We start from the raw sequence: 25,992 nt of genomic DNA on the forward strand, positions 1-25,992 counted from the left end.
AATTATGTTTTGTGGGTAGGTTGGCTGTGTAATTCATCTTGCTATAATTTATTACTGCCTCACAACTGTGGATATTAATATCCGATTTATGCACCAAGCCATTAATATGTTGTTAAGCACACTTCTTTTAAGGGAAACATTGTTCCTTTCATGCACGGTAAAACAGATCATTCAGCACCACTTCTGGACAATGTAACCTGAAATCCATTTATGGCACAAAACAAACATTGATACAGCATTACCAGTCAGGGGATGCCACCACAAACCATTCCAGGAAATTGAAGAATAGCCGTTCTAATACAGCTTCATAGTCTGCCGGAGCAGGCTACCCCAATCAACAAAGGCGTCTCTACATAATAGGCCCAAGCTGATGGCAAAGGAGCAGGAAGCCACTTTCACAGCTCTAGTAGCACTCAAAGTAGGCAAATTAAATGAAGGACTATTTCATTCAATTTTCATGAAAAATTGTAAAGAAATTTCCATACCAAACTTAAAACCTTGCACACTACTGAATGCTCACAAACACTTCCTGCTTACCTGCGTTTGCGGAACATCTGTTTCTTGACTTAGCTCTCTCAGCTGACATGTGCAGATTTCTAAGTCATCATATGGTGAAGGGCCAACATTGCATAAAGCAATCTGGGGTAGGAACCTAAAGGTTGCAGTGGTTGGCACCTACCAAATAAACAAATAGAGAGTATTCACATTACGCCACAGATTATGTTAACACGAATTCAAATTGAAACACTGAATTATTGATTTCATAAAGTAAAACAACTGGAAATGATTGTAAACTGTTTTTGTCTCAAAACTAAGAAAAATACTAAGAAAATATAAACCAGGAATAGCATGTTGGTATATAAAACACAGTCCCAAGTGTGGATTCGGATAAAGACTCACTTTCAAGGAACCCATATTTTACACCTGGCACAGCAGCTCAGGCAAGAGGATAGCAGTAGTACTGTGGTTGGATTGGTTATTTACTTGAGGTCCAGTAGCTATGGGGCCTATGCCGCACACATCAACCGCAGCCATCAAAGTGCTGGAATTATCAGACATTATCCAAAGTGCAATGTGTTGCTGAAGACACATCTGCCTTTCCTCATCTGAGGACAATATTCTAGGACTTTACCAGGAACTGCTAAATGTCTAAAGTGAGAAGATCTAATACATTTCTCAAGGAATGTATTGCTCTCATCAGACCATTCCATAATCCAATCAAACCCGTTTCACTCTTTTACACTGACATATCCATCTGCATACTGGCACACTTTGCTCTACCTTTTCCTCAAAATATATTTCCACCTCCAAAATACACTTTGAAGCTCAGCATGGCAAGTAAAGAAAACATGGAAAACATTTTAATTATTCAAAAGACCAAATATTGCACATTTTCCATTAGTAACAACAATCCCCAATTTTATGCAATTACTTGCATAGACTGTACAACATATAAACAACTGTGCAGGATTAGTGATCACCATTTAATGAAATGATTAGCTGATTCACTGAATCGCAGCTGACAAGTGTATTCATGTCTTATGAGACACTCTCAACCAGACCTAGATTTTCCGTCAATGGCAGTTTTTTTGCTTGTGCATCGGAGACCACACACAGGAAAAGAAAAGCGAAGCCAAACCCCCACAATTCAAGTACTGTTGACTATTGGAAGGTGCCATGCATGACATGAAGCCAAGGCTTGAAGATTTAGAACAGTTTCAAGAAAGGGAATTTGCCATGGAGGAACCATACCATGTGTGCATTAGCAACACAACATTAGCTGTCATCTTACCTTAGAGTTTGCTTTTATTAATGAGATAAGACGTGACCTTGTAACTAAGCTGCTGACCAAATTGATGCTATGGTCAAATATTTATAAAGCACAAAATCATCCCCTAAGGGATATCCTGGCGCTAGACCTCCCATTTGCCTAACTCCAACCATCGCAAAAGTGGTTAGAGCGGAAACAGCCAAGTCTTCGGCATTCTCAAAAAGACTAACAAATTCGACGGCAGCAGTAGACTCGGAGGCAAGTTATTCCGGTCTCAGCCCCACTCCTGTCTCTCAGGGGAAAAATCTAGGAGTGATGCTTGACACTGGCCTTTCCATGCTTCGCCAGGTTTCTAGAACACAAACAAGTCCTGTGCACACGTTACGAACAGTAAGTCTTTTAAAGGTTTACAAGAGTAACACGAGCAAAGTAATAATCGTTGAAGCAAGATGGAGTCGTAACGATAGATTTTTCCAAAGAAATGTATTAAGCCTCCCATTCTGGAGGGGTGACATGAAGAAAAAGAACAACACAACCAGCTGACACGTGGTTCGTCACCGAGCCAATGGCTCGTGACTCTTCAGGGCTGTAACTAGTATCAAAGGTAACAGGTTATGTTGCCGGTGATAATTCCAACCCGGCGGAAACGGGTAAAAAGAACAGCGTAGTAAAATCAAGGGTAGGGAGAAAACAACAAACGGGTACATCCGTCGTGTAAGCGGCCAGTATAGGAGCACCAGTGCGGGTGGATCTGTGGTGTCTGACTTCTGTGTCAGCTTCCGTGTCGGGACCACCAGCCAGGTGTCATTCGGTTCCATGACCGAGTCAGTGTCAGGCAGAAGTGATTCCGCCCGAAATCCCCTGATAGACATGGCATCATTGGCGTGAGTCTCCCTTCCATTTTGACGGATTGCCTCCTCTGTTTTGATATGTTTTTGCTGGATTAATACTTTGGGCACTGTGCCACTGCTAATCAGTGCCACAGTGCAAGTGCTCCCTATGTTAAATTGATATACTAATTGGATTCCATGATTGGGTTATTTGATTTATCTGTTAGCCCCTAGTGCAGTGAATCATGTGTGCCCAGAGCTTCTAATTCAAATGCTGCGGGTGGGCTTGCAGCACTGGTTGTGCCACTCACAGAATCAGTTTGTAAAGTGCGTATCAGGCCTGCCATTGCAAGGCCTGTGTGCATTCTAGCACTGCCATGTCGACTTGGCCAAGTGCACCCACTTGCCAGTCCCTAAACCTTCTCTTTGCTTCATATTAGACACCCCTATGGTAGGCCCAAGGGCAGGGTGCATTGTAAGTATAAGGTAGGACATGCTCTGATGTGTGTAACATGTTCTAATAGTGAATTACAGCCATTTTCGTTTTTCACTATTGAAGGCTACCTGTTCTCATAGGCCAGAATGGGCAGCTAAGATTATTACATTCTTATAATCCTAACTGACTCAGAGAACATGGTAGAAATTCGAATTTAGTATGCCTGAACTCAGAATAATAAAGTACATCTTTTAGTAAAGTTTATTTTAATATTCTGTGTTTGCAAATACCACTTTTAGAAAGCAGGTATTTGCTTGCCTAACCATTTGAGCCTGCCTCTGCTGGGTTGTGTATTCCTTGTCTGGGTTTGTGTGTGACAGGGCTGGAGAATTCCAGGAGACAGGCTGGGACAGCCCAGTGGTGAATAGAGAGATCTGCATCTAGATGGGAGGGAGGAGTTTCACCTGGGATCTGAATAGGGCTGGGCCTTCCCTCTACAATGCCGGCTCCACCCCCTGTGGCTTGTCTGATGTCTCTGCCCGGCACTGTGAAAGGAGAGGAGGAATCATGTCAGCAGAGTGCTCCAGAGCTGTATCTTCCCTCCCCTGTGCTGGCTCCACCTCCTGTGTGGCAGATGATGTCTCTGCCCTGCACAGTGAAAGGAAGAAGAGAGTCATGTAAACAAAGTGCTCAGGAACTGGTTTGGACTAGGCAGAGGCCTCTCTGCCTTCAGAGAACAAAGAATTTTGGGGAATAAATATTGGGACCCTGATCCAAAGAAATGAGATCACTTCTGGGACAAGAAACCTTTCTGCCAAGGAGAAGAACGAAGGAAGCTGCAGGAGTTGGACTGCCCCTCTGCCAGTGTGCTGTTTGCTGGGTTGGCCTGCAGTGGTTGCTTCATTGCCAAGGGAAAGGAGAAGGAACTTTGTAAGGACTTTCATCCGCAGAATATTCTCCAAGGGCTTGAACTGTGCTTGCCTCCTGCTGAAGTCTCAGGGACAAAAGACTTCACCTCCAGCTCCCTCCTGAATTTCCTTGCTGGGAATTCTGACTCCAGTCACTTGCGTTCCGCTGGGAGCTGGAAGCGGGACACATCGAGAAGAAGCGTGTGGCCGCTGCAGCTGAAATCATCGCAACGCCGAAGAAGCGAGCCTTCGCCGCATCTCCCTGGAAGTGTGTGTTCATTGAAGCTGCCTGCTGTCGCATCACCGGAGAAGCGTGACCCCATCGAGAGAGCCGCCATCGCATCACCGGAGAAGCGTGTCGCAGGGCTTGTCGCGGCTCCAAAGCACAGAGTCGTCGCAAGGCTGCCAGGGCATCATCGCATTGCCGGATCAAGGGTGCCATCTTCTAGCATCGCAACCGGATCATCGCATCGCATCAAGGCGCCATCTTGCGCACCACTAAGGGCCCGCAGGCCAAGAATCTGCGCATCACCTCCGCACCGGTAAGGCTCACGACGAGTCCCCTACTCTGCGCAAGCATTGATGAAGGACGCAACCGTTCCCCCGGGTCAAGGAACCGACACATCTCCCTTTCTGCGAGTCTTTTTGTTTACTTTGCGTTACAAATCCAGGTACTTTGTTGAGAACTTTGTCGCATCTACCATCAACTTGAAGTAAGAGACTTTAATCATCTTTTAAGTAACCTTAAGTGTAGTATTGTGGATTTTTGTTGTTTGTGGTCTTGTGTTAAGTCTATATATAGAATACTTATTTTTATCAACCCTGTGTTGTGTCCATCTTTAGTGTTTTCACTGTATTACTGTGTATATTCATAAATGCTTAACACACTGACTCTGAGATAAGCCTGTCTGCTCGTGCCAAGCTACCAAGGTGGTGAGCAGGGGTTATTAAGGAGTGTAATCCCCTTATCCTGACTTAGAAGTAAGGGTCCCTATTTGGACAAAGGTGAATACCATTGCCAACTAGAGACCCCCAGATCTTACAGCCTCTTAGTTGCAAGTAAAAAAAAATCTAAATTCTAACTCAAAAAGTAATGGCTTTATCATTTTTTTGTTTTGCTTTAGCTTTCTTTTGGAACTATTTGGCTGGCAGACATCAGGCAGCTGTTTTTGCTTGCCCTTGTTTCTGAAGGTTCAACATATAATTCAATAATTTCTGGCATCACGGGGTTTGAATAAGCCAGAAAGAGGCCATAAATTCAAAGTTATTCCAAACAGGGTGCCCAAAATATATCTTGCCCACAGCTTCACAGACCATTAAAATTTCACAAACTAAGTAAGCTGAACTTGACGAACATAATCTTGAATTGTCGCCCAATTACCCATTACTGTACAGTGTTGCGTTGGTCCTCATATAACTCGATATAGATTTTCATTCACATATGCATGCAACCCTCTTCAGTCAAATGATACACTTACCTCAGCATCAGATGAGAGAGGTTTTATCTTGCTTTCAATCTCTTTCAGCAAAAATTGCCATTTATACCGGGCATGGTCCCGTGAGGTTGGATGTTGAACTCTGGGAAACTTCGGGAGAGGAGGCCCCTCAGTACTGCAGCAAAACATATACAACTGAATCATTAGACTGGCCAAGGAGACAGAAATGCAGTTTCTTGATAACACAGAGAAACCTTTTTAAAAGAATAAACTGAGCAGCCATGTTAAATGACATTTATGAAATGACGGACTATGAAACCTATAGCATTGCTTGCAGAAAACAAATTCCAAACAATTTAAAAAGATTGCCAGGCAGCTGCATTCACCGTCTTCATGCACCACTTCACTTAATGTTTTGAGAAATAAAGTGATACAGTTCCATGCCGATGGTTCAGATAACATGCCATTTCTGGCACAAAATGTATTTCGCACCATAAAATTCGAACTGAGAGAAATCGTGACATTTGAGACAACCTGTTTTTACACAAATAAGCAGCTTCTGAAACCAGGATTCAACTACTAACTTCATGTCTAGGTTGACATCTTCTTTCTTAGCCTATAAGATCCAGTGTTATAAGCTAGACGATGTTTACCCAATCAACCTAAGTGAGAGAAGACCAAGTCATCTCTGGGAAGGCTTATTGTTGACCAGTAGCTTGATCATTCTCCGCCTTTGTGGAGCCTCATTTTAGGGCAGCAGGATGGCCCATTCCACGCTGTCGTTCAAAACTCTTCAAGCATCTGTGGCCACAGATGATATGACCACCATGTCTTCTATGGCCACTGAGGTATGTAGAATTTTAAAGAACTGATACACAAAAGCCTGAATGACAGGGGCAGATGTGGTTGTGGCATTTTGACAATGACACAAGGTGATTATGAAAGCTGTAAAAGTGCCATGTGTCAGTGAACAATTATGGAGAAGGGGGTTTCATAGCTTTCACCAATCTAGGCACACTAGCCATGTCCCAACATATTTAAAGATCTGCAAACTTTTTTAAGTAGATGTACTAAATATAATGTCCTGGCAATATGTAAAGATCTGCAAACATTTTTAAGCAGATGTACAAAATATATTGTCCTGGAAAAAGTGTGAGGATTGTTTGGACACCGTGGGCACATCAAAACATGTAGCACTGGAAAAGGATGAGGAACCACGAAGATTGTATTTGAATTCTTTTTGACATAAAAAAAGACTTAAGACAGCCATCTGAATACACTGTTAGTAGTGGTTTCTTAAGTACTGGCTACAGTCGAAAACAAGCGCGGACAATACCCAAAGTCAGCTTATCGATTTGGGTTTTGAGGGTGAATGACTAAATTCGAAAGGCCACTGAAAAATCACTATTTGGTTGTAGTTGGTACTACAGTGACTTATAGCATTAGGAAGATTTACATTTTACTGAATGCATTCCTATGAGTAGTACACCCAAAAGAGAATCCTAATGTCTGAACAGGGGCACACAGACTAAAAGGCTGAGGTTGACCAAAGAGGACGATACATCTCAGCGTGGCAGGAGGTTATATATGTGTGTGTAAACATTGTTACAAGGACCTCTTTCAGTTTGTCATCAGCCTCCCCATTTTGTTTGTTTTGGTGTTGAACTGTATGACTTCAACAGCACAGGGTCATTAGGTTCCAGCACCCTCAGAAGTGACCAATGCTGAACTTAACCATAAGTGTGAAAACAACCACAAGTACCATTGTGTAGGGTGAACTGACACATAACCCTGCGGGCTGGAAAACTTAAGCCACGGGTTTCTATTAATTTACTTGTTTTTAATTGTTTTTGAGTTCTGTGTCCTTCTGCTTGAAGGTGGGTTATTTGTATTGTCTGATCCAAAATGTCCGCCTACTAATTATTTTAACATGAGCATAAACTAGAGAACATATAACATTTACATGTTATCAAATGCAACCATGAGTGTTGTTCTGAACCTAAGCTTAACACATAATGGAATGAGAGTTTGAATTTTTCAGTGGGATTTCGTAATACTATTTATGGCACATCGGTACACAATACCTCTTTCAGAACTAACACAAATTCTCTCCACATGACATAACAAACCTTAAGCTGTTATCCTGGTTTGCATCTTCACTGTGTGAGAGAGACCTCGTTTTTTCACCATGCATGGCTATGTATTTTGTAAATTCTTTCTGCTTGTTCAGCTCAGATTGCAAGTCCTGTAAAAAAACAAACAAATAAATGACCATTATTGTAAACCCATGATGGTAACACTGATCTCCCCACATCCCACAACCCTTGTTTCACTTATTATTTTATTTTATTTTATGATTTATAGAGCGCCTGGTGACCCGTAGGCATCCCCGCGCTGAAGAATTGTGAGATCCAGGAGAGGAAGACCGGGGAAATATTTGGGGAATAGGAAGGTTCTTAGTTTTTTTCGGAAAAACTTACTGCTCCACTATCAGCCTTTGCCACCTCAATGTTTAGCTCAATGGAATACACCATGTCTTCAGATAGCCTAGGAAGGGGGGTTTATGTATTTCTAATATAAAACCTGTGAAGTCACCGGGGTACAGAAGAACCCTGAGGCCCATGAAGAAGACACATTAGGGAGGATATGGAGTTCAATTGAGCGGGTTAGTAACTGTTTGAAGTTTTTCGGTCACGAACCTTGTGCCCACATGCAATTCAGCTGAAGGATGCCTAAGCAATATGGGGAGAGCTTTTTCATCAGAACAGACTCGCAGTAGCGTTGTATTAGCCAACATAAAGCCCACTGCCATTCAAATTCCCAGCTGCCAAAGTCTGAGGGGATTTCTGAGCGATTGCAAATACCTGTTCACAAACATTACAAAATGTTCACGAATTTTGAAAAAACTTGTTCCAGCGCAATTTACCATTAAAGCCATGCTATAAGTATTTTTAAAAAGGTTTTTTATATTTATTTATTTATTTATTTTTAAAGTTTTATATAGCGCGAACAAGATCTTTGCAGATATCAGAGCGCTTTACAGAAACAGTAGGTAGGATAAACAAGACTCTTAAATCAATATGAGATTCCGTAGACAGTGAGTTGCAAAAATAGGGTATCAATCATACAAGAGTATACCGAGTAGTAACAATCAAGAAACAATAATATGGAAGCAGTACAATGTCTAAACGGATAAGATTATAGCACCCCAGAGGGTGAGTAAACACAATGTTGAAAGCAAAGCATTAGTCAGTAGTGGGTGCGTTGCAGGTTATTGAGGCCGATAATGTGGGAGCCAAATACTGTCATTGTTCCAGTATCAATAGTGTTTAGGTGTATTTAGCCATAAGGATGGCCTTCACCTCTTTCTTGAAGAGTATAGTGGACGGGATAAGCCTGGTTTCTTGCGGGAGTGCATTCCAGATCCTAGGTGCCATTCCAGAGAAGGAGCGTTTGTATGTTTTTTCCTTCCGGAATCTCCGTGGTTTCAGGAGGAGCAATTAACCCAAATATAATTGTAATGGTTTTTCACAATTAGTATGCATGTTCATATTGATTGGGCCTTGAATTTCTTCAAATTACCCTTTGTTTTAAGCTACGTGTGCACATATTTAGATTGTTGTATAAACCGCTCTTTTTTCAACAGAATGGGCACTCGACTTTCACTGCACTGCACTGCACTAGCTGACACTGTAATATGGTACACTGCACAAAGGGATTCACCATTGAAATTCTCTGTAGGATAGTCCGTACGGCTACCCATACAAGCAGAAAGTAAGTAGTAGAACAAGTGGAAATCACCTTTTGTTGCTGTGAGCTGTCTTGCCTCCAGATTGTCACTCCAGTAGTGGAAACAGGCTCTGTTAGGTTAGCATCTTCTGGATGCGAAGGTTTGGAAATTTGTGCCAAATCAGCAGAGCTAATATTCTGTTGAAATAAAACACAACATTAAATTAGCTTTTACTTGTGGACCAACGGTGCAAGAAGTATAAAGACGAGCATCAGTGATAAAAATGTATATATCTGCAGATACGACTGACTACAGCGTGTGGAAATGATGACAACCGGTGTATCATAGGCGTTGTGTGGATGTTATCCTGTATTCCTTTACATGAGAAACGACAGGGCCAAGGAATGCTTTTGCAAATTCCAGAGCAAATATATTCAACACAAATGACCCCAACAAATCACAGCACTGTCCAGGCTTTATTTTCTCTATTACAGAGTCTTCAGAGCTCCAACCACCAACCACCATCACACCATTCATGCTGAAGTTTGCTCAAAGTATCTGTCTGCACATGCCTGTCACATCTGAATCAAAAACCCCGGAAGGCTTGGAACTATTGCTAGAAAGATTCAACCTATTCTGCACCAAAAATGGGCTAGCAATAAATGCTGACAAAACTACATTTATGGCTATCCACCCACATAGACAATTCTGAGGAATAGTCACACTAGGGGTGTTAATCAAGAGAGTCTCAGACTGATTATCTGGGCCTACGTCTTTCTAGCATCAGCTCATTGAACAGCCAGGTTGTCAAGAGCAGATTACTCCTTAATCATGGGGCAGCTGCCACAGTGAATTTTGCTAGGAATACATCTTTTCACCCAATGTCCCCACTGCTGGAAATCTGGAGAGCCCAAGCCGTGGCTGAGCTACCTACGGCTCTTAATATGGGGCTATAACAATGTTAATCCACTAGGTATTGTCGAAAATAAGTTTTTGAGAACAGCACTTAGACTCCCACAAGGCACACCCCGGGTTGGATCTAAATTTTCGTCCAATCGATGCCATAGTGAGGCTAAAATCAATTTTATACTGTCTGAGGTTATCGTTGGTCCCAGAGATGGAATGTTTTAGAAATGGATTTAAGGATATCCTGCTAATCCTAAAGAGTGTCTACTTTGCCGTGGCTAAGCTACATCAAGAAATCGCTCACTGCACAGGGGGCCCCTGATCTTTGGCATTCCTCTCTAAAGGGGATCAAAGCAGTGTTCTGGACAAATGAACAGAGGAAGGAATTGGAAACCACCACCAGTGGCAGTCGTGCTGATTTTTTATTGTACCAAAAAACTGAGCTAAGGTTTGGAACTTTCTTGGACGAAAATGACCCACCGTTTACTAGATCTCTGTAGATGAAATTCAGGTTGGGTACCTTGCCACTTGTATCCTTCACCAGCAAATGGAGATCCTACGCAGAGGGTAGTACAACCTGCTTAGTATGTGGAGCAGCACAGGCGACAGATGCTCGCCTACTCTTTTTCTGCCCTGCACACAATAGACAGCGAAGACGCTGGATTGTTCCCTTGTGCAGAAATCTTGGAATAAGGCTCCATAAACAAGCTTTGCATATTTGCAGGTCAGACACGGGCTCTTGTGTGGTTTTCTCAATAGCCAAATTCTTAGAATCAGTCTAGCCTATTTGCACTATGATATTCATGCAAATGCCTGAACCTAATCATTGAGTACACAAGCTGACTAATTATGACACCTCAGCCGGGAAAAAAATGAGTATAACTTAATGTAGAACACTTTCGAATGGACTCAATCTGGTATGCTGGGAAAAAGCAGCAATTAGAAAGGCAAAACACTCCAAAAGGAATTGACAACAACACTGGCAGGAGAGTGAATCTGATAAAGATGACCAGGGACCAGGGTTCAATTCCCGACGCGGCAGGGTCTTGAGCTCAAATGTCCACGGACTCGATAATTCTCGCTTCGGTGCCTGACCTAATCATGGGTTCACACTCTGCAACTCTGGGCATTAAGCTTGCTTAATCTCCACAACGGCCCCCCCGCGGCGGGATGCCAGGCTTTCACCTTGGGGATGCCCTGTAGGGGCTATCTCACAGGGAAAAGCCAGGACGGGTTCCCAAGGCAAGCGCCGAGATACCTCCCCGGTGATTCGAGCGCTATATAAGAACATAAAAAAAGATAAAATAAAAAAAAACGTGTGTTCATATCGGAATCATCCTATCACATGAGGCTCTAAACTCAAAGGCAACAATAAAGTGATTATAAAGTAAAAACAAACACTGGAGAGAACTAGCTTGTGTGCAGATGTGCTCCTTGTGAAAGAGCAAAATGCACTCAAAGTGAAGTTAACGAGTGGTTTAAGTAGGCTATACCCACTGCCCCATTCTCAATGTTTTGTGGGCAGAAGCAAAATGTGAGTGACACTTCAACAGACCAATGGATGAAGAGATGTAAATCATTCAGTGGAGAATAAACCGCACTGAATGATAACATCCATACTGCTTTCTGTCTGACTAACCCCCTCTACACTGGGAGGTAATAAGTGGGTACCCCGTAACCGCGTTGGAACTAATCAATAATTCAATATACACATGTGCTTGCTTTATGACCTTTTTATGAATGAAGAACCGCCCTTTTAATGAAAGTCACTGAGAACAAACACAATGAAAATAAGTTGGAAGAGCAATAACCAAGTCAAGACTGCTTTATAGGTATTTTCTTTAAATAATTTCCCCTGGGTAACATTACACTTTCTATTTATAATTCCCTCTCTACACCATTGAGGTGTTTCAACTTTAGGTCACCTTTTCAGAGGCCTACTGCAAATCCAAATAACCCAGGCCAAACACAGCACCAGGGAGCACTGTCCCAGGACTCTATTAATGACTTCACATTTTTTGTCAGACTATGGATAGACCATATCCATCACTTACCCTGTCTTATAGAGGCTTCATGTAACTATTATAACATTGATTTAAAGTGGTTGCCTGGATTGTAAACGTAGTGACTTTAAAAAAAAACAACAAAAATAACTTGAACACAAAATCCATCTCTCTGGACAATATATTAATATCGAAAATAATAAAGGTTTTGCAGAAAGTCTATAACTAATACTGGTCGGTAGTGGTGGCTCAGTGGACTAATGCGCCCACTGTAGGAGCCTGTGTGAAAACCGGCCTGTAGAAGCTCAGAGCACTCCAATGTCTTCAATGGAACTCCTAACATTCCAATGTTCTAATATAGCCTTATACCGGCTATTAAAGGCCCGCTGAATCGTTAAAGGCCCGAGCCGAAGGCGAGGGACTTTAACGAGACAACAGGACTTTAATTGCCGGTATAGCCCTGCTATAAAGGGCTATAAGGCTATTAGAACATTCTGCCACTAGAGGGCAGAATGTTCTAACAAATTAAACAAAGGGTTCTCGAAGCTCTTCGAGAAGCCTTTGTGGAACACTGGAATGTTGCTCTGCGGGCCTTTACCGGCCTGTAGAAGCAGGGAGCACTCCATTATCTTCAATGGAGCTCCTAACATGCCAATGTTCTAATATATGTTATTAACTTCGGACCTTTCATTGTTCTAGAAGGCATCCGCATTTCATCTACTCAGAACAGTGTCCCTATTTAATTATTTCACATCAACTTTTTACACTTGTGGAGCTTGAAAGAGTTCATTTTTCTTTTTTTTTTTTTATTGTCTACTGCCCCGTTTTGCTATGACTGCAAAGTGGACGGTCGCGGGGTCGCCTTTCAGGCTAGGTGTCGTGTCGCTCGCTGTATGTTAAGTTCAAACAAATACAGACAGGAAGTTCAATTTTCCATCGACAGGTTCTATGTGCAGGCGCTGCACGGTTTGTTTCAAATGATGTACTGCACAGAAGCAACATTCAATAGCACAAGCCCTTTCAGGTCTGGGTTTTTTACGTAAAGCACCAGCTTTACACGTGGTTTCGGTTTTCATGAACGTCTCTGTGAACGGCGCACATTCCTTTCAGGTACTCGAACAGCACATAGCGCCTAGAAGCAGGACTTTAGACGACGATAGCTCTTTCATTATGACTGGCCGACTTTTGTTCACTGGTCCTAGTTTGGCAGCTGTCTCTAGGCGGGACCGTCTAAGTAAACATTATCAGACACAAATGGCTCTAAAATAAGACTCCCATTAAAGGGCTTGCCTCAAAGACGGAGGCGGTGCACATGAAAGCGATGTTTACATGCTATGCTCGTGCCAACCCGGATTACGGCCTATTTTTGCAGGCCTGGATAAACAACTGAGGATAATATTGACACGACGCACAACTATTCGTGAATTCGGAATCGCTAGGAGCATACACAGTTTTGGAAACAATTTTACAGCACAACAGTATATGTCTTGAATCTCTCGCTACACACTTGCTGCGCCTTGCTTCATGAGCAGATAGACTAAGATCTCTACTCAATTCAACCCAAACACATTGCTGTAATTTGGTCCCATTTGGGGTGTTCTCGCACATTATTAGTCGGTATTAAGACAAAACGCGCCATAGCCTCCATTGTGTATCAACACACAACACCCAAGGACTTGGCTGGATGTGGCGTAAAGGTGAAAGTGGCCCGCCTTGAAGCAAGGGAACCAGATCATAGTTGCCAAGGTTTCAGATTGCTTTTGTGTGACATCTTCATAATTTCAGTGTAATTATGAGTGACATTCAAAGACTATGTGTGACACTTTTTCGCTAGCACCCTGGCTTTACGTTGCCAGTTTCACCTGGTGCTGTCAGCAGAGCATGAAAATGCGTGACAATGCATTTCAGTGCGGTGATGCGGAACACCGCACTGAAATGCGTTAGTGTCACGTCAGTTGCATAATACTTGGCAGAACTTCCAGATTCGAGCCCTGGCGGAAGACTCAAGCATCCTGAGATTCAGGGCAAATCGCTTAATGTCCCCATGCCTGAAAAATGAATGTGTCTGTCTGTAATGCAACAAGCTCAGAGAAATATCTGTGAGATATAGGAGACTCAGGGGGTCCTCTTCTCAAGGAGGGCCCCATCATTTTGCGCTATCTCACTGGGTGGCGGGAGCAATAAATAATAATTCCTATTTGTAAGGCACAGACATATCACCCCCTTGAGGGTGTCAAGGCGCTGGGGAGATTTAGGCAGCTATTGCCCAGAGTCAAATGGTGCTGAGCTGAGCTGCCGTCAGGGATCAAACAGCGACCCCACCCCTCTGGGTCAGCCGCGCAGGCCGCTGCACCACACCTCTCCCCTATGTGGGATGTTACGCATGGTCCACTTCTGCAAAATGGCCTTCACTTACCATATGTTAATGTAGATGTAATTTTCATTTTTATGTTAATTATTTCCTCCCTATTTTGTAGAGAGGCAGATTGGGTAGCTTCAAACGGCAAAGAAGAGATACTGGCAAATCCTGTTGGATTTCTGAGGTTTTCAGCTAATACTTGATGCCTACTGTTCTTGAGTGGATTCTCTTTGACCTTCCACCGACAGGTATGCTAAACACCGATACACACCTGATGACAGAACATTTACAAAGTGGACACTTGAGAGACAGTCCACTTTAAGGGGCATATTCACCATTAGTGCAAGAACAGAGTGCAAATGAATACGCTGAAGAGTGCCGTTAACAAAAGGGGACAACTCTGTTTTCCAAACACTTATCAAACAAAACGTGGTAAGAGAGAGGTCTATAACACAACCATGCAATTTTTATATTGTACAAAATAGGAGCCCTTTCACAGTTCTGTTTGTGTTGTGTCACAGCGGACACACAAACTGTAGAGGAGGAGCATGTTTAAGCGAGGGTATTACCGAGTCTTTTTGTCAATGCTAGAAATTAAAAACAATATTTTTATATTACTTGTGTGTAACTTAAAGCAAAACCTAAATATTTGATAAGGAGGGATATATAGGAAACTCTACTATTTTTCAACTGCTTTTAATACATTAGTTTTATCCGCAACTAGATAAACAACCATATCGTCTGCAAACAATTTTAATTTAGATGCCTCAGGTACTGGAGCTTTAATACTGGAGTTCTGCCGGATAGCACCGGCAAGTGGCTCAATAAACAGTGAAAACAAAATCGCCAAAAGAGAGCCTCCATGGCGTGTCCCGTAGCTTATAGGATATTTACTGCTGTTCTGCCACTTATATTATACAAAACTCTGCTCCCATATGTACATTTTTCACAACTGATATGAATGCTGCTGGGAAAGCAAATTTATCTAAAATTGTAAACAAAACATTCCACTGAACGCGATCAAATGCTTTCTCAGCATCCAGCATTATACCGGCCGCCTTACTGTTCTGTACTGAAAAGTAATCTATCACCTGAATTAGATAGTGTGCAGTATCTGCCATCTGTCTACCCAAAATAAAGTCATTTTGATTCCTAAGAATAATTGTGGGAAATACTAGGGCTAGACGCATTGCTAAAATCTTTGTAAAAATGTATAATCATTATTCAAAAGGCTAAACGGGCGATAGGAGTTTACATACTGCTCAAGCTTGCCCTTTTTCAAAAAGCTAATGACAACTTCTTCAGTGAAAGAAGTTGGAATTTCTCCTCCAAACAACATGGTGTTGAATAATCTAACACGGAATTGATTAAGCTGAGGAGGGAAAACCTTATACATTTCAGCGGGGATCCATTTGTTACCGAAATCTTTCGCATTCGGGGTTACGTTGACTATCAGCGTTGCCTTTTCTAGAGTAATTGGGTTAAGAAATGCTTCCTCTTGCTCCCACAATAAAGTCGGTCTAGTAAGCTCTTCTAACCAACTCCTTATTGCTTGAGAAGGTGAATCATAATATATATTTGTATAGTAATGAAGAAATGCCTCTGCTATCCCTTGTGACTGTCTTATAATCCTGTCAGAGTTAATAGCTTGAATCTGTTTCATGCAATTTGACCTACACTTAACTGACCAGGCTAAGTGTTTTACAATATGTTAATTTTCTTCGTACTTTTGTTGTAAAATTCGGTTATGGTTTAGTATCTCTTTAGACGGGAATTTTTTTTTAAACTTATTTCCTGCCTGAGCCGCAGCGCACTTAGCTTGATTTGTAGGGGCAACTACATAGCCTGCTGCTGCCTGATTAAAGCTTGTTTGTAATTGCTGAATTTGATCCCTCTCCACCTGTGTTTGCCCTATCAGAGAGGCTATCAATTCGCCCCTGAAAAATGCTTTCAAAGCCCCTCAAATGGAAAAATGAATAGCTGTATCCAAATTCTGCTCTAGGAACAACCTCAAAGCTTGTTGCATTTGCTTAACCTGTTGCTCATTAGCTAAGAGGGATTTATCAAAGATCCATCTTCGTTTTTCTTGTCCCTGATCCGGCACTATTAAGTTCAACATTATTACCAAATGATCCGAAAAACGATTAAATTCTGCAAATCAAGTGAAAGATTAAAAGAAATCTATACGTGAAGAGGAATTAAACCTTTTTGAACAATATGTATAGAGCCAATCTTTAGAGTGTTTCCTAAACCAAGGATCTATCAAGGCAGAGTCACGCATCATGCGGCACATAGACTTGACTGATCTTAGTTTATTCTGTGCTCTATTGGGGCGAGAAGTGTCGAGTGCAATATCAGGAACAATATCAGGAACAAGGATAAATTGCCTTCTATTATAAACGTACCAGATTTGCCTTTTACCATATCGTACAAGGTATCTTATATTGATTGGGCCATAGTAATTCACCAGATTGATCAATTGATTCACCACCTTAATCTGCACACATACCCAGCCTGCACCTGGATCTCTACGGACTTTAAGTAAGTCGCATGGCAAATCTCAAGTGAACAACATCACAACCACCTTAATGGCAGCATTCGAAGAGGCATATATCTCTTGTTTAATAAACCCTGCGCTATTAGGTAGATCAGCTTGGTTTTTTTAAATGCGTCTCCTGAAAAAACCAGATATTTGCGTTAAGTGATTTAAACCAAGACAACATAGCTCTTGCCTTGTATTTATTATTGTCTATCGGCGTTGCAAGATATAATTCTCACTCGTCTAGCTGCCATGTTCTACAATTGACACACTCTAACCAACTACTTACCATCCCTTTGCACCCACAATAACCTAGAATCTCTGATACATCTTTTTAGAGAAAAACAATTTCCCTGCATATTTTCTGCCTGTAATTTTCTCGTTTTTCACCCCCTAAAGCCCGGTGAATTCCATCCCTCCCTCCCTATCACTCCTGAAGCCCTACCCATCACAGTCTCCCTCCCATTCACACCCAATCACTTTGCCCCTCCCCCTTCCCCCAAACTAGAACCTTGGAATAATACTCCCTGTGCAAGTCCCTGAGAGAAGCAGCAAGATGGCAGAGATATACTTTGCTTATAAAACATCATTAGGAATTAAGCATATAATCTCCATACGGTCTGCTTGAAATAATCACAAAACTGCTACTTTGCCAATTGTCCCCTACCAGTCATAAAACAAAGCCTTATCAAAGCCGTATATTTCAGCATTGCTACCTCTGTGTCCACCCTCCTCCCTGATCAACAGACTGAAATATGTGAGTGAACACTTTAAGGTTAGATTGTTGAATAATACCAGCCCTAACTCCTAGACGCTTGAAATTATCTATCAATCCCAGAAACTCACGACGCCATCGTGCTGCTAAGATCGACATGTTCAAGAAAATTCGAAGAAGAAGTTGTCTGGTGTGGAAAGCGATTTGTTCTTATTTGCCTGTGAAAGGATCTGTTCTTAAATCCGTACCTTCCCCAAAATTGACCAGAATCGTGTGTGGGTATTTGACATTTGTAGGTCGAACTCCCGGGACGCAATGTACCCAGGCTATGGTCAAATCTCCCTGTTCCGGTGATTTATCTGAAAGTACATATTTATGAATCAAATAAGAGATAAAGGTTCTCGCAGGTTGGCCTGTCTCCTAATCCTCAGGTATACCGACAAACCTCAAGTTAGTACCTTGGGCTCTGTTTTCTACATAGCTCAATTTAAATTTGAGATCTTCCAGTTCTGCTTGCATTTTGGAGTAGGCCCCTACCTATTTACTACTACTATCATCCAGGGCAGATACCTTCAATTCCACCTGAATCACCAGAATCATCCGAGAAGAGAGTAGTTGGATAATATTGTTGCACTGACCTAGCTGTTCATTGGTTTTTCAATGAGCATCTTCTCGGGATACCTTAATTTCACAAAGTTCACATAGAATCTGGTTCAGCGTTGTCTCAATAGATGGAAGCTGAGATGAATTTGGTAGCAAAGTATCTTGGCTTACGGATTGATTGGAGCTCATAATTATTAAAAACTCCTTGTCCAATGCATCGACTATCGCCGCACTGCTCTGCTGATTAGTCTTTATTTGAGTTTGGTCCATCCTGCTTTCGTTCTATCCTACTGTAACACCTCAAAGTGTAAACCGAGGGTATGCCAATTTTCCTTTAACTGCTATTTCTGAACAACCTACAAAGAGGTCGGTTGTTGCCATGCCAGAGGGAGAGGTGTTGTCCGGACTCAAAGCAGAATCAGTTATGCCTCCCATTTTTTGCTATAGGTCTTGTCAAAACCTATGAGGGGATAGGTCCTGCTGAGTTGCCACTTGTAACCGTGTTTTACTGCTCTGGTCTCTTGTCTGCTGACTACGGCCCTTATCTCCTTTAGGGTTTTTTTTTTACAAGTACAAGTTTTCATTAAGGAGTCTCTTTAAATACGTTTCATTGGAGAGCCAGAAGATTCGCACAAGAAATGCCAAGGATTAGTGGGGGACATCAGAGTTGTTCCAGTGAAGCAGCAAGCCCCATCTGTGCTACACAAACTGCTCAACAACTCCCCCACTATTCCTCCACCTGAGATGGCACCTAATCCCCATTTCAGGCTGCTTCAACAGCTCCTTTAATTCATTTCCCTAATATAGATGCTGAGCTGTAGCCCTCCATAAGGTTGCCTTGTAAGTCACATAAGGATTTTTGATTTCTTCTGTTAATGTTAATGTTAACAGGATTCATAAAAGCGCACGAATACCCAGAGGTGTCTTGGCACTTTCTGCACTGTCTCTTCTTTAAAACAATGAACTGGCCCCTCCTATTATCTTCTGGTAGAGTGCCCTTCCTTTACAACAGCTGCATAGAAGCGAGCACTGACCTCAGCACTAACACTTAGGTGATCAAGATACCAAATGTGGTGATCACAAGCCAGCCAGTTAGAGCTTTCATTAGTAAGGCATAAAGAACAAAGCCCACTCTCTCTCTCACCACAGCTCATGGTCGTTCCCTGATCGGTGCCACAATAGCCAGCACCGTACTGCTGAACGAGATGCAGCTTCAATCAGGAAAGCGCTTATCCGGAGACATGGGCTCCGTACCGAGGCAAGCCGAACCACAAGAAATAATCGCTGACTCCACACAGATCTACTCCGTGAAAGAAAGCGCTGGTCATAATATGGCCGGGATGCCTGTCACCCCCTCCCAACACAATCCCCAAGGATGGGAAGACGGACGCAGTATTTGAACTTTTGGAAGGCGGGAGGGAGTTACCCTCCCGGCCGTATTTATTAAAATATGAAACAAAATTAAAACATTAAAATAAAAGTTTCATATCATGTACAATTTTCATTTATTACATTGCGATGAAGACAAGTCACATTGGCTAACCTTAACAAATCTCTAATACAAAGGTTTTCCTAGCCGAGTCTAACATCCTGCAAAATGCAAACTTTCTAAATTAAAATTGTACATCCTAGCATTACGGGCCAACGGCAAGGTCGCAACCGGTGTCAGATCCCTACTACCAAAACTCTCGCCCTCACGGTCTGAGTGGTGGCCGCGCAGAGGACTGTACCCTCTGTGCCAACTCCAATTTCCCTTGTCTTGTTGGGGGCCCCCCATTTAAACTCGACGCCATCTTAAAGGTCGTCCGAGGACCCGTGTGAGGTGTCTGTAAGAAGGCAGCGTGGACTCCCCCTCCACCCCACACTGTCTATCACATCCGCCGTCGCGGATATCCGGACCCCGGGAAATTCGTAGGATGGGCATATAGCCGCCTCCCCCCCTGGAAGGGGCCTATGGCCGTCTTCCCCTAGGCGATCCATACTTAGTGGGTGCCGCCTCCCCGTGGGAGGGGCCAATGGCCGCCTCCCCCCGGGCGCTCCCATCCATAGTGGGTGGCGCCCCCCTCTAGGGACCTTGAAATTACTGCTCACCGATCATGACCTTACCGCCCGACCAAAATAAATACGACAGTTGTTTACCTACAAAAGAAGGAAAAGATTCTGAAATTTCCTCGATGTGTCATCGTCTGCTCACTCCTACCAAGAAAAACATTATCCTACAGGCAGAAGTCACCTCCTTATCTGAAAAATTCCTTTACTTTTCTACAGAGGAAAAAAGGCCTATCTCATCAAAACTTTATTTAAAACCAACATTGCCATAAGGGGCTGGTGGGTGGGTCAAAATTGCTCCTTGTTCCGTCGAGGGCTCACGTGCATCGAGTGGGTGCAGCTTCCAAGCACAGGAACAAGAGGATGCTTCTTCGGATTCCCGCTCCTTTTATTCCTCTTCGGGAGGGCGAAAACCCTCCGCCAGTACGCCTACTGGGCGTGGCCATCGGTGTAGGTGTCTAGGACAACCCCTCTTGGGCGGGAAAAGGCGCGCCCCGGCTACGCCGCTTCGGGCATACCAGCCGAGACACGCCCCCACCCAAAATGGTTTCCCGGGCGGATCCGGGCCCCCAACCATACGTTCGGGGGGACCTAGTGGTCGCCCCTTCCCATATGGCCGGGATGCCTGTCACCCCCTCCCAACACAATCCCCAAGGATGGGAAGACGGACGCAGTATTTGAACTTTTGGAAGGCGGGAGGGAGTTACCCTCCCGGCCGTATTTATTAAAATATGAAACAAAATTAAAAACATTAAAATAAAAGTTTCATATCATGTACAATTTTCATTTATTACATTGCGATGAAGACAAGTCACATTGGCTAACCTTAACAAATCTCTAATACAAAGGTTTTCCTAGCCGAGTCTAACATCCTGCAAAATGCAAACTTTCTAAATTAAAATTGTACATCCTAGCATTACGGGCCAACGGCAAGGTCGCAACCGGTGTCAGATCCCTACTACCAAAACTCTCGCCCTCACGGTGTGAGTGGCGGCCGCGCAGAGGACTGTACCCTCTGTGCCAACTCCAATTTCCCTTGTCTTGTTGGGGGCCCCCCATTTAAACTCGACGCCATCTTAAAGGTCGTCCGAGGACCCGTGTGAGGTGTCTGTAAGAAGGCAGCGTGGACTCCCCCTCCACCCCACACTGTCTATCACATCCGCCGTCGCGGATATCCGGGCCCCGGGAAATTCGTAGGAGGGGCATATAGCCGCCTCCCCCCCTGGAAGGGGCCTATGGCCGTCTTCCCCTAGGCGATCCATACTTAGTGGGTGCTGCCTCCCCGTGGGAGGGGCCAATGGCCGCCTCCCCCCGGGCGCTCCCATCCATAGTGGGTGGCGCCCCCCTCTAGGGACCTTGAAATTACTGCTCACCGATCATGACCTTACCGCCACAGGCCGGATAGTTGACCGGCTATCCGGCCCCCCCAAAATCCTCCTAAAGGTCATGCTTCCTCAAACCCTTTAGCCAAGCCATGAAGTCTCCTATGAGTAAGACATTCCCCTCCCGGGACAAGTGAACCCCATCATCCAGATACATATGATCCCCCGTGAATACACCCATGCGGAATACTGTGCAACTGCGCAGAGCGAAACAACCTACCAATTTTGTTATTGACCTTCTTTACTGAATGGTTCAGTGCCGATACCGAAAGGCCCCCCCGCCATACCTTCCTAGGAATCATGTGGGACCATGCGATCGTGCACCCCGGGATTCTTTTTGCCAGCCAGCTAACGGTAGACAAAACTCGCTCGAGTAATACTCACCTGCCAAGCGTCACCATGTCGTTGCCCCCCAGGTGTACTATGATTACAGATGGCGGTGACCTCTGCCGCCCTAAGAGCCCCTCGAAAAAAGATTCAAACTGGTCAATACAGAGCCCGCCCCTTCCGTAGAAGGTCACTCTGTACCCGTATTCCCCAGCTGCGTGAGTCGCGTCACCTGCTTTGAATACGTCCGCGGCCCGCCTCACGTATGAGTGGCCCACGACCCACACCTCTCTCTCCTCAGCCGGTGAACTCCGACCGCTGGTCCCCTGGTGCCGGGTCGACTGCAAATTCCGCCCCGCATAATATGCTCGCGAAACTGTAAATCAAACAGAAGACAAGAAGCGTGAATGCATGTACTTGACTTCACAACATGTGCAATCGCACATACCTTTTAAAACAGTTCGAGGACCATCGTCCTAACAGTTTTACCTCTTCATTACTTTGACCCCTGGCTGTAGCCTCAGTAGCAGCCCCTATCCTAAAGGAGTGGGTCCCAAAATCGCTCGGGTCCAAGCCCGCCGCTGCGATTGCCATTTTTAGCACCCTCTGAAACTGAAACCTCGTCAGCGGGGTGGCATCGATGTGTCTCAGCAAACACCCACCCCATGTATCCGCCCTCAGCGCCAAATATTCTTCGATGTACATTATCAGGCACATGGGGGACCGTCGCAAGCGCTGGACAACAACACTGTCTCCCATAGCTCTCTGATCAGTCTTGGATTTAGCTATTGTGATTACCATGGAATCACCCCTGATTAGGATGTGATCCCGACATAGCCCCCCCTCCACATCTTTCTTATTCTTTGCAACCAGTTCACTCATTCGCATAGCCCCATGGAACGCTAATGCGAAAGCGGCCCGGAACAGAATCGCTTCGAAATGGGAGGAACATGTCGTGGGTAGTATCGACATAAGCAGGGACAACCTTTCTAAGCCAATCGGGCGCCTCTCGTCTACTCTACGACCTTCAAGGCATTGCCAGCCGCGAAGGGCTTTCTTTATCAAAAAGGAAGATGTCGGGTCTTTGATACCATGCACCTGCGCTATGAATGAAATGGCCGCTCGGTGCCTATTGGCCGTTGCGACTGATCGGCCCTCCCTGTGCAATGCTACCATAAACTTTAAGAAGCAATCCTCCTGCCCCCATTTCTGATCCCCTGCCGGACCCAAAAATGCACAATAGGAACGAAACGCTCCTTCGTATGCCTTCCTCGTCCTGGGGGCTAGGCTTGCTGCCACGAGGTCTTGTAATCCGGGGCACCGAGTAGCCAGAGTGCTTCGGGGAACGGTGCCGCCGCTAGGTCCGCAGTCGGTAGATAACCCCTGAACGCCTGCATATGTGAACGAGAGAGGGCATCAGCCGCATGATTCAGTACACCCGGCACATGTTTAGCCCTGAACTGTACATTCAATCTCATGCAAAGCAGTACAATTTCCTTCAACAATCTCAAGATCCACTTGCAGCATGCTGCCTTATTGTTAATACATTCAACAACAGTCATATTGTCGGACCAAAATACCACAGAGCGATCTCTGAACTCGTCCGGCCATGCCATTAGAGCCACAAAAATTGGGAATAGCTCGAGGAACCCAATGTTACCTGTGAGACCGCTGGTGTGCCACCACGTCGGCCATGTCTGCGCCGACCACCGGTTACCAAAAATGGCGCCAAATCCCACGCTCCCCGCCGAGTCAGTCCACAAACCCAGCTCGTCCGAAGACGCTGGCGGCTTGTTCCATACCACTCGACCGTTGAAATCCGCCAGAAATGCCAACCAGATGCGCATGTCCTGGCGGACCTCAGCAGACAGTCTCGTGCGGTGGTGTCCTTGCTTGAGACCGACCATAGCTTGTGCGATAGAGCGGGAAAAGGGGCGGGCCATTGGTATCACTCTCAGGGCAAAGTTAAGCTGACCCACCGCTTGTTGTAACTGGTGCAGGGTCACTTTCTCCTTCCCAAGGCACATTTCCAGGGAAGCCCTGAATTTCGCTACTTTCCCTACTGGCAAACGGAAACAACCCTCCACAGAATCGAGTTCAATTCCCAGAAACTCCAGTGAAGTAGCTGGTCCCACCGTCTTACCTGGTGCCAATGGCACTCCGAATTCCTTCATGAGGATACAAAATTCCTGTAACGCCTGCAAACACTTTGTGTCGCCGGCTGCCCCCAAGAACAGAAAATCGTCTAAGTAATGCATAACATGGCTATGCCCAGTGGCTTTGGTGAACGCCCATTCCAGGAAACAGCTGAATTTCTCAAAATAAGCACAAGAGATGGAGCAACCCATTGGCATACATCTATCCATGTAGTAACGCCCTTGGAAGACAAAACCTAAGAGACGCTGATCCCGTGGGTGTACCGGGAGCAACCGGAATGCCGACTCGATATCTGACTTCGCCATCAGCGCTCCGGGCCCCAGGTGGTTCAACATGGCGACGGCATCATCGAAGGATGCGTACCGCACCGAACAAACCTCCGGGTCGATCGCATCGTTCACCGAAAGACCCTTCGGAGCCGACAAGTTATGGATCAGCCTAAATTCCCCCGGGTCTTTCTTAGGGACCACTCCTAACGGGGAGCAGATGAAATTTGTTACTGGCGGGTGCCCATATGGGCCTGCAACCCGGCCCAGGGTAACCTCTTTTGCAATCTTCCTCTCCACCACCGCTGGGTTATGCTGAGCCGATAGTTGGTTTCTACAAAGTGATTCCCCCCGAAAATCCCCCGCCGGGATGTGGAAACCATATAAGAATCCATTCCTCAACACCCCAGCAGAGACATGATCTGGGTATTCGTTTAGCCAGGGGATCATTGCCATGATATCAACGGGGGTCGGTAACGGTACCCAGTGGTCCCACTCAATCTTGTTTGGACCCTCCCCTACCTCCCGACCCGCCATTCTTGGATCTGCACGAACTCTCGGGGTGCGAGGAATTCCCGCAACCCGCACACGCATGTCTGAACTTGCATGTCCCCTGTGGTCTGGTGCAATTGCCCCTGTTAAAGCTCCAACAGACCCCTCTCTTTTCCCCATTCCCACCGTTCTTTGCCTGGTGGTCGCCACCGGGGCCCGCCCGAAAGGGCACCGCGGGCTGTTGGCGGGAAAACCCTGACCCATTCCCGCCTGGCGAGGACGACTTCGTCGCGCCCGGCAAGAGCTGCTTCTGCCAAGAAATCGAGTCGAGACAATCCCACGTCAGAGATGAATCATACTCTTTGGCCTTGCGGAATTTCATATCGTAACCCATCCACTCATTGCCCTAATATGTTTCATAAAAATCCATTATTCGTGCTTGATAGCAAGACAATTCAGGCAAAACCTCAGGCTTACGCTCCCCAATAATCTCAGTAAACATCGCAAAGGCCTTGGCCCAATTTGTGATTGTCTCATCAACCCTGAAACCCGCCATCTTGGCTCGCCATACACTCGGGTGCCACAAATCTTTCTGCGTCTTAGCATACTCCATCTCGCGATGGTCAGTCAGCAGGGAAAGCATATTAACATACTTGTCAGCCCATATCAATTCTTTTGTGGCCAACGGGATATGTTGAACGACTCTCTCCCGTCTTGAGGGCAAAGAGCCCTCCCCCGCCATTGGCAATGCCTGCTTACCCGGCTCCGTTGTCGTGCCCGCTGTTTTCTCGACGCCAGCTGCCGGTCCTTCCGGGGTCACCTGTGGGGGGACAAGAGGGAGATTCGCCTTTGCGGCATCTCGCGACTGCCGCAACTGCTGCATTAGTAACCTGGCCTCTTCGGCCGTGTCTCCAGGTGCCGTAGCACCCCCTGTTTTTCTGCCGAGCCATGCGGCCAACTGGGAGGCCAATTCAGGAGGCATGTCCTCCTCGTTAGCGGGCGTAACCACAACCGGAATCGGCTGACCCGCATCTGGGATTGGTACCGGGGACTCGACTGGAGTGGCAGGGAGCGCCGGGGGTA

At 45.0% G+C, this 25,992-nt stretch overlaps 1 protein-coding gene across 1 annotated transcript in view; it reads right to left on the reverse strand.

The window, feature by feature from the left end:
* Positions 1-25,992, reverse strand: part of SYNE2 (spectrin repeat containing nuclear envelope protein 2) — a 1,750,628-nt gene that overhangs the window by 491,316 nt on the left and 1,233,320 nt on the right. Inside the window, exons 107-110 of the mRNA XM_086937933.1 lie at positions 9,183-9,308; positions 7,511-7,626; positions 5,424-5,556; positions 538-675 (exon numbers count right to left, since the gene is read on the reverse strand). Of these exons, the coding sequence (XP_086794059.1) occupies positions 538-675; positions 5,424-5,556; positions 7,511-7,626; positions 9,183-9,308 (513 nt within the window). The remainder of the gene's footprint in view (positions 1-537; positions 676-5,423; positions 5,557-7,510; positions 7,627-9,182; positions 9,309-25,992) is intronic.

The sequence above is a fragment of the Lissotriton vulgaris genome, chromosome 9 (assembly GCF_964263255.1).
Source record: "Lissotriton vulgaris chromosome 9, aLisVul1.2, whole genome shotgun sequence".
NCBI classification, from domain to species: domain Eukaryota; kingdom Metazoa; phylum Chordata; class Amphibia; order Caudata; family Salamandridae; genus Lissotriton; species Lissotriton vulgaris.